Below are 12,939 nucleotides of genomic sequence, written 5' to 3'. Positions count from 1 at the left end.
ATTATACTGCAATGCTGACTACCGTGAAGTCCCACATCTGATTTCAAAAACAGGGCAGGTTTTTGCTATTTTGAGTGCAGTAATTTTTAGTGATAATGCTGAATGTTTTAAATACTGAGAATTGACTGCTGATAAATGTTCAAATGACTAAAGATTTTGCATATTTACCAATTAAACCTGCTAAAATTTCCAATAAAAAAAAGCTACTTAGCATAATTAAAGGGGTTGACCTTTTAAATAAAAGGCTGTATGCGCTCCTACTGTTATTTCTTCTTTGTCCTTTTCTTTTTCGTATGTAAAGAACACCAGAGAGCTTTAATGCTTTCACACAGAGCAAAATTCACACACACACACAGCTACATTGCAGAATGCCTTAAAACAATGAGAGCTTACTCAATGCTCTCTGGACTCCCAGTCAAGGTGCAAGGCCGGTCAATCATACCTCCACTGTCTATAGGAGCAACACACAAAACACAGTTTACGACAAAACTTACCTACCACAAACAGATACAGTCAAAACACATTGGGGAGAAAAAAAAAATGTAAATAAACAAAAGCAAAAAGGAGAAAATGAAAAACAGTCACGCCAGGGAAATAACTCTGTATCTTAGCTCTAAACAACATGAGTGGTGAGATTATTCTGCATGTGATTTACATGAATGAGGCACGATCTCTGGGGAAGGGCAGAAGAAAAATCAAAGAGTGTACCCACCAGCAGCAATCTGGATCTTACAGCCTGATTCCAACTGGATTCTAGTGATCTGCTCACCACCTCTTCCAATTACTGGGAAAAAGAACAGAAGTCAAGAACAATAAAACAATAAGAAACAAGGACAGTGATTTTACTTTGCTTAAAGGTAAATTCCACAGACTTTCCAGAATTCCTGCATAATTCAATGGTTGAGATGTCAGTCATTCAGAGTCGTTCTCTATAGAGAAACTTACTCATTTCTGTACAGGAGGTACAGTAGGTGACAGAAACCAGGGGTCAGAAATATAGCTATTCAATATTCATCCACAATCAATACTAAACCTACACATTTTCTGAGTCACATTTCCACTGATCAGGCATAACATTATGGTGCACTTTGTAGTTCTACAGTTACAGACTGTAGTCCATCTGTTTCTCTGCATACTTTGTTAGCCCCCTTTTACCCTGTTCTTCAGTGGTCAGGACCCCCATGGACCCTCACAGAGCAGGTACTATTTGGGTGGTGGATCATTCTCAGCACTGCAGTAACACTGACGTGGTGGTGGTGTGTTAGTGTGTGTTGCGCTGGTCTGAGTGGATCAGACACAGCAGTGCTGCTGGAGTTTTTAAACACCTCAGTGTTACTGCTGGACTGAGAATAGTCCACCAACCAAAAACATCCAGCCAACAGCGTCCTGTGACCTCTGATGAAGGTCTAGAGGATGACCGACACAAACTGTGCAGCAGCAGATGAGCTGTCGTCTCTGACTTTACATCTACAAGGTGGACTGACAAGGTAGGAGTGTCTAATAGAGTGGACAGTGAGTGGACACAGTCCAATCCACAATTTTTCCATCGCCTAGCGCATCAAATCAATGTTGATCTCCGATTTCAGAATTGATTTATTTGTGTATATCGACTTTAATTCAGTGCTGAATCAGTGTAATGTTATTTTTTGATATATTTCCCAAATTAACTGCATGCATTAATATACAACTCCACTGATGTGTGGAGTTCTAGGTCCAAAATCCAAGTAATTTACAAGGTTTTACAATGATGTGGCTCAGCCAATCAGATTTTAGAACAATTCTAATTAATTTAAAATTAAAAAGTCTACTAAAAGAAACGGTTTTCACCGTACATATGGAAACAAAAACAAACAACCTGCTTATTCAGAAAATAAGATTTTGAAAGGAAACTCTAGCTGGTTGAATATATGGAATTCATTCCAATTACGTACCACAACAAAAATGTCTGTGTTTTAGAACCCCTGCCCACCAGATACTTACTGAAGCCCACCATCTTATCAGGCACTTTGAAGTCTTCTGTCATTATAGCCCTGGACATAAACAACAAAACATGTGATGCAATAGAGTTTAGTAAGGGTTTAGTAAGCACAGTAAATAGTCAAGACCAAATACCATTTATAAATGTCTTAAGGTGCCAAACAGTGTTTTTTACCCATTTAAACATGAAATATTAAAGAGAAATTCCACTGTTTATAAACGAGTCCCGATTCATGATAAAGTATTTCTGCCAACATTTAAAATGAACACAGAAACTACTAATAACTGTAAACATCAAATGCCAAAAGGTGATCCTGGAATGAATTTATAGTGGGTATTAAAACAATTTATTTAAAACGCGAACAATTTAAATGTAATTTAATTATATATATATATATATATATATATATATATATATATATATATATATATATATATATGAATGATAAGATATATGACATGATAAGGGTTGTGACTCACCTTGGATGTACCATTGCCCCAAGCGGGGTGCCTACTTTAAATAAAAAAAAACAGGGAGGGAAGGAAAATGTTAACATGTCATAAAAATACTGTATTCTAGTTATTGTACAGAACAACAAATGAATACAATTTAGACTACATTCATACAGAGCCTACTGACTTTAAACTAGTAAAGCCACTAGAAAGAGAGGAGACAGAACAAGAGAGGAACAGACAAAACGAGAGTGTGTAGAGAGTACAGAGAAAAACTAGCGAGAGAGCGTAGGGGGAGACGGAGAAAGGCAAAGAGCGTAAGAAAATAGCAAGACATTTCCAGTCAAAGCTGGGCTGAAAGTTATTTGATTTGTTCATTCTTCACTCAAACACGATACCGCGACAGTGACGAGAGGAGACAGCAGAGAACTGTGTTTCCGCTTGTGGGCCGTCGAATCGCACATATCTGCATTTCGGGGACAATTCGCCCCATGGCAGAGAACCAACTTACTGAGAGGCTGTAATAAACCACAGCACTGAGGACAACAGAGAAACTCTGTTTCTGAAATTCCCAAACACAGATGAGCCGAGGACAGCGCTGAAATGCTCACGCGGCGCTCCTTCAGAGAGAATGACCATCGGTATAAGTAAAAACGGTCATTTAAAGAACTTTCGATGCTTCGAGCTTCATTTAAGTGCTACCATTTCCAAAAGAACACATAATCGCTGTTGTCGGAAGAAAACCTCCTATCTCCAAAATGGTAACTTTACAGGAGAAGGAAAAAACCTACTTCACTTTTAATGTGAGTCAATGGAACCAGAGTTTTTTCCAAGCAATTTTGGGCCGTTTATTTTAGTCCATTCATCATGAAATTTACACATAACGTAAAGGGCAACAGGCATTTTCAAAATGTGTCAAAAACTGAAAAACGACAAAAATGGACACGTTTTGGGGTTTTGTTCTGACACAAGTGATGTGCACATGAGCAGAAACAAAGAAATTAAGCAATGAGGTTAAATTCTGATCATTCGAAACCTTCCACAAGAAAATGAAGTGTAATATGTCAGCCTGCTTATATTAAGCAGCATTCGTCAGATCATTTAAAAGACAAATACGTTTTTTTATATTTTATTGTATATTTATTTTATTCACTACATGTAAACGTCTGTCTGTGCACTGTGAGCTCCTGTAAACAAAACCAAATTCCTTGTATGTGTAAGCACACCTGGCCAATAATTCTTGATCCTGAAATAACTGAACTAAAAAAAGGACAAAACTCTAACTGTATAGTTTTTTGATGAGTTCTAGATCATAAGATCATAATATGATCAGATCATAAGAACAAACCTTCCCACCAACACAAAGCCTTTTATTTCTCGGCAGGAGCTTCTCTGCAGTTTGTGACCTCCTTCAAAGCCGCACTCCTTGCTCTAACTCACTCTCCAGACCACATATTTTGTATGTGCAAGACATAAATAAAGGGTGGTCTCTAATGTTTGCACAGTATTGTAGACTTATTTCGCATCATTTCCAGTCCAAATGACAATTAAGTACAAGTCACTAATTTTTTCCAGGAGATTTTTCTGGGGAGTGTTGATTTAAGATAATCCACTCGCATAAGGAAAAAGAAATTGTGGGGGGAAAAAAAAAGTTTGGGATTATTTGGATCGTGTGAAGCTAAAAAATACTAAACCAACTTCTAAGACTGAACTTTGGAGGGGTGGAAAAATCTGCAGATTCCTTTGAGAAACCGAGTCTCTGTACTGGCAACCAGGTGGTGGAACGAACTCCCACTGGCTGTCTTCGTACAGCAGAGTCTCTCGCTGTCTTCAAACGCAGACTGAAGACACGTCTCTTCATACAGCACTTAAATGAGCACTAAGTATCCGTTGTAATGTATTGTACTGCACTTACTAAAATACATGGTATTGCACTGTATTGCACTGCGCTGTGTTTAACTCCGTTCCTTTTTCTCTGGGTATCAACAGGGACTTTTTGTTTCGAGCATCTGAGCTCAGGACTGTCTTTCTCTCTCTAACCTATTGGCAAAAAGCAAAGATACTTTCTCTAGATAGACAAAGCACTTTTTGTATGTCGCTCTAGATAAGAGTGTCTGCTAAATGCTGTAAAAGTAAATGTAAACGAGTCTCCTGAAAAGAGCAAAAGCTGTAATTAAGGCAAAGAGTGAACACGAACAAAAACGAATTTATATCATATCTGTTTTCAGCTGTTGAGGCGTCTGATTCTCTGTTGAATATGTTGTCGTCTGTTTTTGTCCTGGTGCTGAGAAGAAGTGAATAACTTGCTTGCGGTTTGACAGGAAACTGAATAAATGAGGGGTGGTTTTTGACTTTTGCACAGAGCTGCACTTCAGAGATTCTGAGGCCATTTTCACACGTGCATGTGTTACACAGACTGGTGTGAACACTAGTCATGTATTTGATGAAACTGCTCATTTCCGAAGTCAAATCAGACCCTCGGCTCTCGGCGGATATGCTCAAAAGGTAGATATCCCGGGGTTTCCTACAGTTGTTCTCGCTAACGGCTTTCAGCGTCAAACATAGACCCCCGTTACCTTCTCAGGCGTTCAAGCAACATGGCTTAAACTTGTGTAGAGCTCTATGTTGCTGCGGCCAAATATAGAACCAAATAATGCAGTTTCTTCCAACTTTATTTTGAATACGACGCCTCTAAAAACCAACCCTGGGTATTAGAAACACACTAAACATTCCCACTGGATAAATGAGTGTGAATCACTAGTGCTGTTGGGCCCAAAACATTCTTTACGCAAGGACGCAGATGCAGACGGGGTTTTGAGCGTAGTTGCATTGAAAAAATGTGTCACAAGGCATTTTATAACGCTGCAATCTGAGCGTTACAGCAAGGGGGCGCTATAACGACAGCCAAGCCTGACCAAGCGGTCTCGCACCGCCAGCGTGCTTCTCAACTGCCACAGCAGACCAGCAGTTGAGTCTCACGCAAATAAGTAAAAAAAAATATAATCATAAAAATATCATGCATTATCGCATTTCCATTTCACCGGAAGAGGTAAAGCAGCTCACTCTGGTGCTGGAATAACAGTAGATCCCTCTCCGATGTGTCCTCTATCGCCCCCTTCAGTACCGAGTGTTTTAACCGCACGGTGAGTTTGTACAGAATGACAGAGTTTGCAACACGTTCAATGAGCGCTGCCATTTGCGTTCGCATCCTTGCGTGAAGTATGTTTTGGTCCTTAATGTCAATTTAGACCACAGTTATTTCAATGTGATTAAATTACGAATCATTATTTTTAAAAATGTCAGTAAACACTGGGGGTTTTTTGCACCATTTGGCTGATAATAAATATCAATAATAGAGAACTGTGGTACAATCATAACATACAGTCAAGGTCTTCCTATACTGTGAGTTACTGGCACTGATGTGTTGATCTACGACCTCAGTGCTCCAGTGCTGATATTTCATGGTACAGCGTTCTCTCTTATTACTGTGTGAATACTGTCAGCACGGTTTGGGATCAATCCCTTAGAATCCAGTCACACAATACAAATCGTTTTTACTTTTATTTTATTTTGCGCAATACCACGGCCGAAAGCAGCCCTCTATGAAACTGTGTTTATATGTCTGTAATGGTTGTTTACACTGATATCATTTGGGAGAGAAATTTTCCTAATATTGCTTGGATTTTTTTCTTAAAACTCCTTAAACTCAAAAATAACACAACTATATATGCAAACCAAATCCAACAGAGGCTTAAAATAGGTTTAATACAGGAAGGCAAAGGCCCAATTTCTTCAAACCTGCAGGTAAAAAAAAGTTGGAGGTAGAGGTAAAACATATTATGGTATCATATGATACTGGTTAATATAATTTCTTTCTGCTGGTGCACAAAGACATGATCAAAAACCAGTAGACGTTTTAGAGACGGTGCAATCATAATATGCAGTCAAGGTCTTCCAATACTGTGAGTTACTGGCACTAGAGTGTTGATCTACGACCTCAGTGCTCCAGTGCCGATATTTCATGGTACAGCGTTCTCTCTTATTACTGTGTGAATACTGTCAGCACGGTTTGGGATCAATCCCTTAGAATCCAGTCACACAATGCAAACTGTTATTTTACTTTTATTTTATTCTGGGCAACCCACGGCCAAAAGCAGCCCTCTATGAAGCTGTGCTTCACTTTACACTACATATTCTGAGGTTTAACCCTTAAAACTCTACAATTTTTGGGATTTTTTTTTGTATTTTGGGTCAATTACAATTACAATTATAAAATATTCACACAAGACAGTCACACATGCCATATGCTATTTTCAGGAGACCCTGGGCTACATAGATATGCCATTCTTTGACACGTAAATGCTAACAGAAATGTGATATCTTTATGAATTTGGGTCATTTTTGATCAAAAATTTACCCAGCGCCTGCTAAATTTAGCATTTTTTTGCTTATAGAGATCTAAAAAAACAAGTTTCACCACAGATACCTTTTCAGAAACTGTTAGTCTGGATTGTCTGTGAGCTGAAAGTGCAGTAATTTTGATGGTAATTCCTTCTTTTGGTTATTATGAGCAAAAATAAACAATTAGCATAAGGAGGCCACGTATTTTATTGATCTTCTATCCTCTTGGATTCAGGCTGAGTGCTAAAACTCTGATACACAGCAAGACAGGCTTTATTTTTAATTACAAACTGAGCTGCATATTTAATATCACTTATTTTTAATACTTAAATTCAATGTAAACTGAAAGACAGAGCTAAATATTATTCATTTTATAATAACGTCGTCATTTTTATCGTTACTCATCCATTAAAAAGGTAAATAAGGTGACACAAGCAAAACAGCCATTCTAAATCTGGCCTTCATGGCGAGTTCACGCAGTTAGAGCTCCCATTAACCAATGCTTTAATTAGGTTAAGCCAGAGGTAAACAGAAACAGATTACAGAAGGTAGGTTAAAGGTCCCTCTCGAATCAGTACGCATGCTTTCTTTACCCTTTCTGTGAAGTGAAATGCAGTGATCACTTCATATAGTACTAGAAGAGGGTAATATGGTATATCACAATAGATCTACAACACACAATATTCGTTCTGAGGTTTGCTAATGTTACGTAACAGACACAGTGCGGCAGCCACACTTGTGCACACTTCCCAAGAACATTCTTCCCTTTCACATTTTGACTCAGCATCATGAAATCATCTAACCTTTGTGTTCACAGAGCCAGAAACACATTTAACCCACATTTAACGTTAAATCAGACAACTGCGCATAGACGATTTACAAGGCCTGTTCTATTTTCATCGGTGGTTCTGCTTTATTCAAATTAGCGGCTCTGCCTCGTCTTAAGGCCTGCAGGGTCGTACGTGTTGCTGCTAGTTAGAGCCAAAATGTTAAAGCCAACTTCTTACCTAGATCATACCCGAACGGTTCCATACGGCTCTCAGAACAAGCACTAACTAGCTACGTTGTGATCTGATCTACCATCTAATTATACGACTACAGTTAACCTTTTTAACTCCGTGGAACCGCGGGTGGTTCCGAAACGTACTTAGTCATATTCTTTACTTCATAACTTTCATGTTTCATAAGTTTCATTCAAAAGGTGGGTGTTATGAGAGCTGGAACTGCCTTCTTTCCCGTCAAATAGATGGGTAATGTAATTTTAAACCCTTGTAATACAAGAAGCTGAACTCCATTTTTTTTCTACTGGAAGTTGAACCATTTTCCCACAAATCTGAGCTACAAACTGGATCTCAGGTGGCGGCGTCTCTTCAGTGATCTGCTCTGTAAAAATTATTTTTATGAAAAAAATACAAAGAGCGTCTAAGATTTTTGGCTTTCAGCAGTAAATTGTAAGCATATGGCATTATGTTTATGATCATAAAACACGTTCCGTTAATTTAAGGGGAGCTTTTACAAAAAATGTAGTTTTTTGCAGTTACTGAATATTTTACCTTGCGATTTAGGCACGGAAATTCAGATGGAAAAACCGAAATATACCTACGAGCATAACTTCAAACCCGAATGCACAGCCATCATTAATGAAAAGTTAAGCCTCACTAATCACAACATTAAGCTACCGGTAGCCAATCTTCAGACAGAGCGTCAAAAAAGTAGTTTGCTCGCTGTTTTACAAACAGGGTTGAGTTTATATTTTTTATTTAATTACTTTTTTCAATTTTCATTTTTAATCTAGTTAAATTTTTGAAGCTTTTTTTTACTATATTTCCAGTTATTTCAATTCAACCTTACAAAGCAATGTATTTGTAGATTTGTTTATATGTCTGTAATAGTTATGATATCATATGGGAGAGAAATTTTCCTAATGTTGCTTGTATTTTTTTTCTTCAAAGCTCGTTAAACTCTGTAGTGAAAATAATACACAACTATATATGCAAACCAAATCCAACACAGGCTTAAAATAGACTTAATACAGGAAGGCAATGGAGGTAGAGGTGAAATATGATATTATGCTATCATATGATACTGGTTAGTATAATTTCTTTCTGCTGGTGCACAAAGACATGATCAAAAACCAGTAGATGTTTTAGAGACGGTGCAAAAGTCATTATATTTTGACGAAAATTACAAAAAAAAAATGCATTCGTCTTTTAAACGATCTAAATGCTATTTAATATAAGCAGGCTGACGTAGTCAGGTTACTACACTTCATTTTCTTATGGAAGGTTTATAATGATCAGAATTGAACCCCATCGCTCAATTTCTTTGTTTCTGCTCACATGCATATCATTGCTGTCGGGACAAAACCTCATATGTCCATTTTTTGTTTTTCAGTTTTTGGCATAAATTGAAAGCACCTGTTAGCCTTTACATTGTGTGCTAATTTCATAACGAATGGACCAAAAGAAACGGCGAAAAATTATTTGGAAAGAATTCTGGTTCCATAGACTTGCATTACAAGTAAAGTATGTTTTTTCTTTCTCCTGTAAAGTTACCATTTTGGAGATACGAGGTTTCGCTCGGACAGCAGTGATATATATTGCATGTAGATTAAGGATATAAATGTCATCAGTGCTAAATATTAAAATCTTTGGACATAATTGTAATATTAAAGGTTTTACATGATTAATCATGCTTAACATAAGCAGAGCCATGATCTGCTGTTGATTTTTATTAAGCATGTCAAAAAGTTTGCCTGTTTTATTTATATACATTGTTAAATATCGCTGCTGTCATAAGAAAACCTCGTATCTCCATTTTTGACTTTTTTCAGTTTTTGACATAATTTGAAAATACCTGTTGCTCTTTACATTGTATGTAAATTTCATGATGAATGGACTAAAAGAAATGACCCAAAATGACTTGAAAAAAAATCTGGTTCCATTGACTTCCATTAAAAATAAAGTAGGTTTTTTCCTTCTCCTGTAAAGTTACCATTTTGGAGATACAAGGTTTTCTTCCAACAACAGCGATTTGCTTCATAGAGTTCATAACACACAGGACACTGTTTCAGATCAGCTGTCCTTTGGTATCCACCTGTACTTTGTGTGCTTTAAGAGAACTGCAAATAAGGGAGCCGATGCATGGTTTCAGAATTGATTACGAAGCTCAAATAAAACCCTCTCACTTCCTGAAACTGTTCCACTCAGCTGTAGAACGTGAGGGTTTTGGTCGCGTTTTAAAAGCTTCTTGTTTTCCGCGCAGCAGCTTCAAGGACAGAAACGTTGCAGCCCTCACAATGACATGGACTCTGCTGTGGCCTAACAGTTAATGTACTTTGTGCTCTAAGGTGTAATCCCCCCCTGAAATAACACAGCAAGCTGAAGAGCTCTGCCTTTTGCACAGCGCACACCACACATATCTACACCCACACGTGCACCACCGAGTCCCACATGCAAAGACCAAGTGCAGGGTGACCAGGAAAACACCAAGAAGCCTCTCTGCACCCTGCTGAGAGCACCAAGACCCCCCAAGTTAAATAGGGCATGGTAAACTTCACTGTTTTCAGCTATGAGACACATCCTTTACCAGCTCAGTGAATCTAGATCAACATATTTCACCATCATGACGTGCATTTAGACTCGGCAATGTAAGCCTCGTCCAAATGACATTATAGAGAGACTTTAATCCTCAGCGCTGAGGACATTTACACTGTTAATCTACATTTATACAACCGTTAGTTCCAGCCACGCAAGCTGATTGGCTGAGAAGTGCTCTAACCAGGCTGTTATGGCGAAATTTTTCACAAAGACTCAGACGCTGTTGCTAAGCAATGACTTTGAGAGCTGTAGGAGACGCTCGAGCCATTTGAACGTTTTTACACTTTGGACACTTTTAAGATCACGTTTGACCGACAGCCGATTTGGTCAGACTCTGAAGATGAGACGACACTAAATTCCCAAACTGTCACCACTGAGCAGCTTTTCAGTCGGCAGCTGAGACAGAAGAACAGCTGAACAACCTGGAATCAGCCAGAAATGAACCCAACACCATTCGCCAAACTAAATGGGCTGTAAGATGCTTTACAGACTGGCTGGAACAAAACAACATTAATACTGATCTGGCAAAAATTTAAAAAACTGAGCTAAACCTGATATTGCGGCAGTTTTATGGCTCAGTCTGATTTGGTCAGACTCTGAAGATCAGACTACACGTTTGGCGAATGGTATTGGGTTCATTTCTGGCTGATTCCAGGTTGTTTAGCTGTTCTTCTGTCACAGCTGCCGACTGAAAAGCTGCTCAGTGGTGACGACAGTTTGGGAATTTAGTTTCTGGCTTGAGGTTTGACCCCTGAATGCAGTGCGCCAGACTGCCAGTAATTGTGGTTGTGAGGTCACAACACACAGAGGTTTGGTTGCCTCTGATTGGTCTACCTCACCTACAGGCAGTTCAGAAGCTCTGTGTTATTAGGCCCAAGTTCCACTCTTAAAACAACTTAACCCAAAACACTCAAGACGTTTTTGATAAAGTAGGCCATCATTTTAAAAAACTGCAGCTCTTGTGATTTGAAAATTGCACTCTTTTATATCGAAATTGCGATTTCAATATAAAAGTGATTGATCTTTCAGCCCTAAGGCTGCAGATCTCTTCAAAAAACTAAAAACTAATTCGCCTGAAAAAGAACTGAAGTTAGAATAAATGAAAAGGGTGAAAATGCTAAAGACTGAAAAATCTGATTTCATATTTTGTTGAGGCTTCTGTGAAACATCATACAGCAAATGACATTTGCTTTTATTTTTAAGTCAAAATAATACAGAGAACACACTTCTGTACATTTTAATGCAAAATTCAATGCAAAATTACCAAAAAAACAAAGCCACAATTTATATTTTCTTTCGTTTTCAAATAAATGCCATATTTAAAGTTCCCTGTAAAAGAATCTCACATGTTCACTCTGAAAATAAACAAGACGTGTAATCCTTACAAGGGTGTTGAAACTTTTGCACGCAACTATGTTTTCTGCGTTATTTATCTGCTTTTTAAAAATTAAATAAATTAAAGGAGGTAATATATTATGCTTAATTTCTTTGCTTCCTGCTTATATTGCAATTGTAGACACACAATCTAGACATCCAGTTTACAGTAATAAGCAATAAAGTAATAAGCTTAGTGCATAAACTGCACTGTATAAAGAAGCTGATCGAATATCAGCCCTTAATTTAATATTTTCCTACTTTTATTTTTTAATTATTTTATTAATTTTTTTGTCAACTGTTTATTTTTCCAGTTCATTCTTAAATATATCATTTTTACAAATGTTGAGCTAGATTTTTTAAATGTGGCATCACTGTTTTGCTGCATTTTGTCTCTTCCAACTTCAACAGAAACGTCAAAACTGTGACTTTATTTTTTGCCATTTTGCCAAAAACACACATTTCACGGCTTACCTCCTTCATCTAGGGAGCGTTTCTGACCTCCATAGCCGTAGAGGGAAGGGTCAACAACGGGAGAGGAGTGGTTCAGATGAGTCATCTGTTCTCCCCCCATTTTAGCTGCAATCTAAGAGACATCAAACAGAAAAGGCAGACAGGGAGCTGAGCGTGATATGAAAAGAGCAATGAGGAACATGGGAAACGAACTGAGGCAGCAGAATGACCGCATAATACACGACGGCACAGACAGACAAAAGCAGGGTTAACCTATATTTCGACTTAAAAACATTGGCTTGTCTAAGGAAACAGCTAAAAATGTTCATTAAGGCAACGAAAACTTTCAATCTGTTGTCTCTCCTGCCACTGCGTCCATTTACATACGCTTCATAATCCGATCATAATCAGATTTATGCAGTTATTCCGTTATTCAAATGGTAAACAGCATACTTCGATCTAGAAATCTGATTAAGAAATCTAATAAAGATGATTTTAGCTCAGTAATCAGATTTCTCAGTGCATGTGACTCTTACTCTGATTTCTTTCGTATTTCTCAGTCTGAGCATGTGCGAAAACAGACTGTGGTACCGGAAATAAGCAAGCAGTGAATCTGCGAGACGCAGCAAAACACTTTAGGAGCGACGCTGAACCTAAACGTGAAATATAGAATTTAAATATT

At 37.9% G+C, this 12,939-nt stretch overlaps 1 protein-coding gene across 4 annotated transcripts in view; it reads right to left on the bottom strand.

Annotated features, from left to right (window-relative positions):
• The window catches only part of fubp3 (far upstream element (FUSE) binding protein 3), a 50,349-nt gene that overhangs the window by 19,129 nt on the left and 18,281 nt on the right, over window positions 1-12,939 (bottom strand). For all 4 annotated transcript variants that reach the window (XM_036580708.1, XM_036580710.1, XM_036580709.1 and 1 more), the window contains exons 2-6: window positions 12,279-12,390; window positions 2,458-2,491; window positions 1,981-2,030; window positions 713-784; window positions 394-451 (exon numbers count right to left, since the gene is read on the bottom strand). In XM_036580708.1, coding sequence (XP_036436601.1) covers window positions 394-451; window positions 713-784; window positions 1,981-2,030; window positions 2,458-2,491; window positions 12,279-12,390 — 326 coding nt within the window. The remainder of the gene's footprint in view (window positions 1-393; window positions 452-712; window positions 785-1,980; window positions 2,031-2,457; window positions 2,492-12,278; window positions 12,391-12,939) is intronic.

This window comes from Colossoma macropomum, unplaced genomic scaffold (assembly GCF_904425465.1).
Source record: "Colossoma macropomum unplaced genomic scaffold, Colossoma_macropomum, whole genome shotgun sequence".
In the NCBI taxonomy this organism is placed as follows: Eukaryota; Metazoa; Chordata; class Actinopteri; order Characiformes; family Serrasalmidae; genus Colossoma; species Colossoma macropomum.
This window is presented reverse-complemented; position numbering and strand designations above follow the sequence as displayed.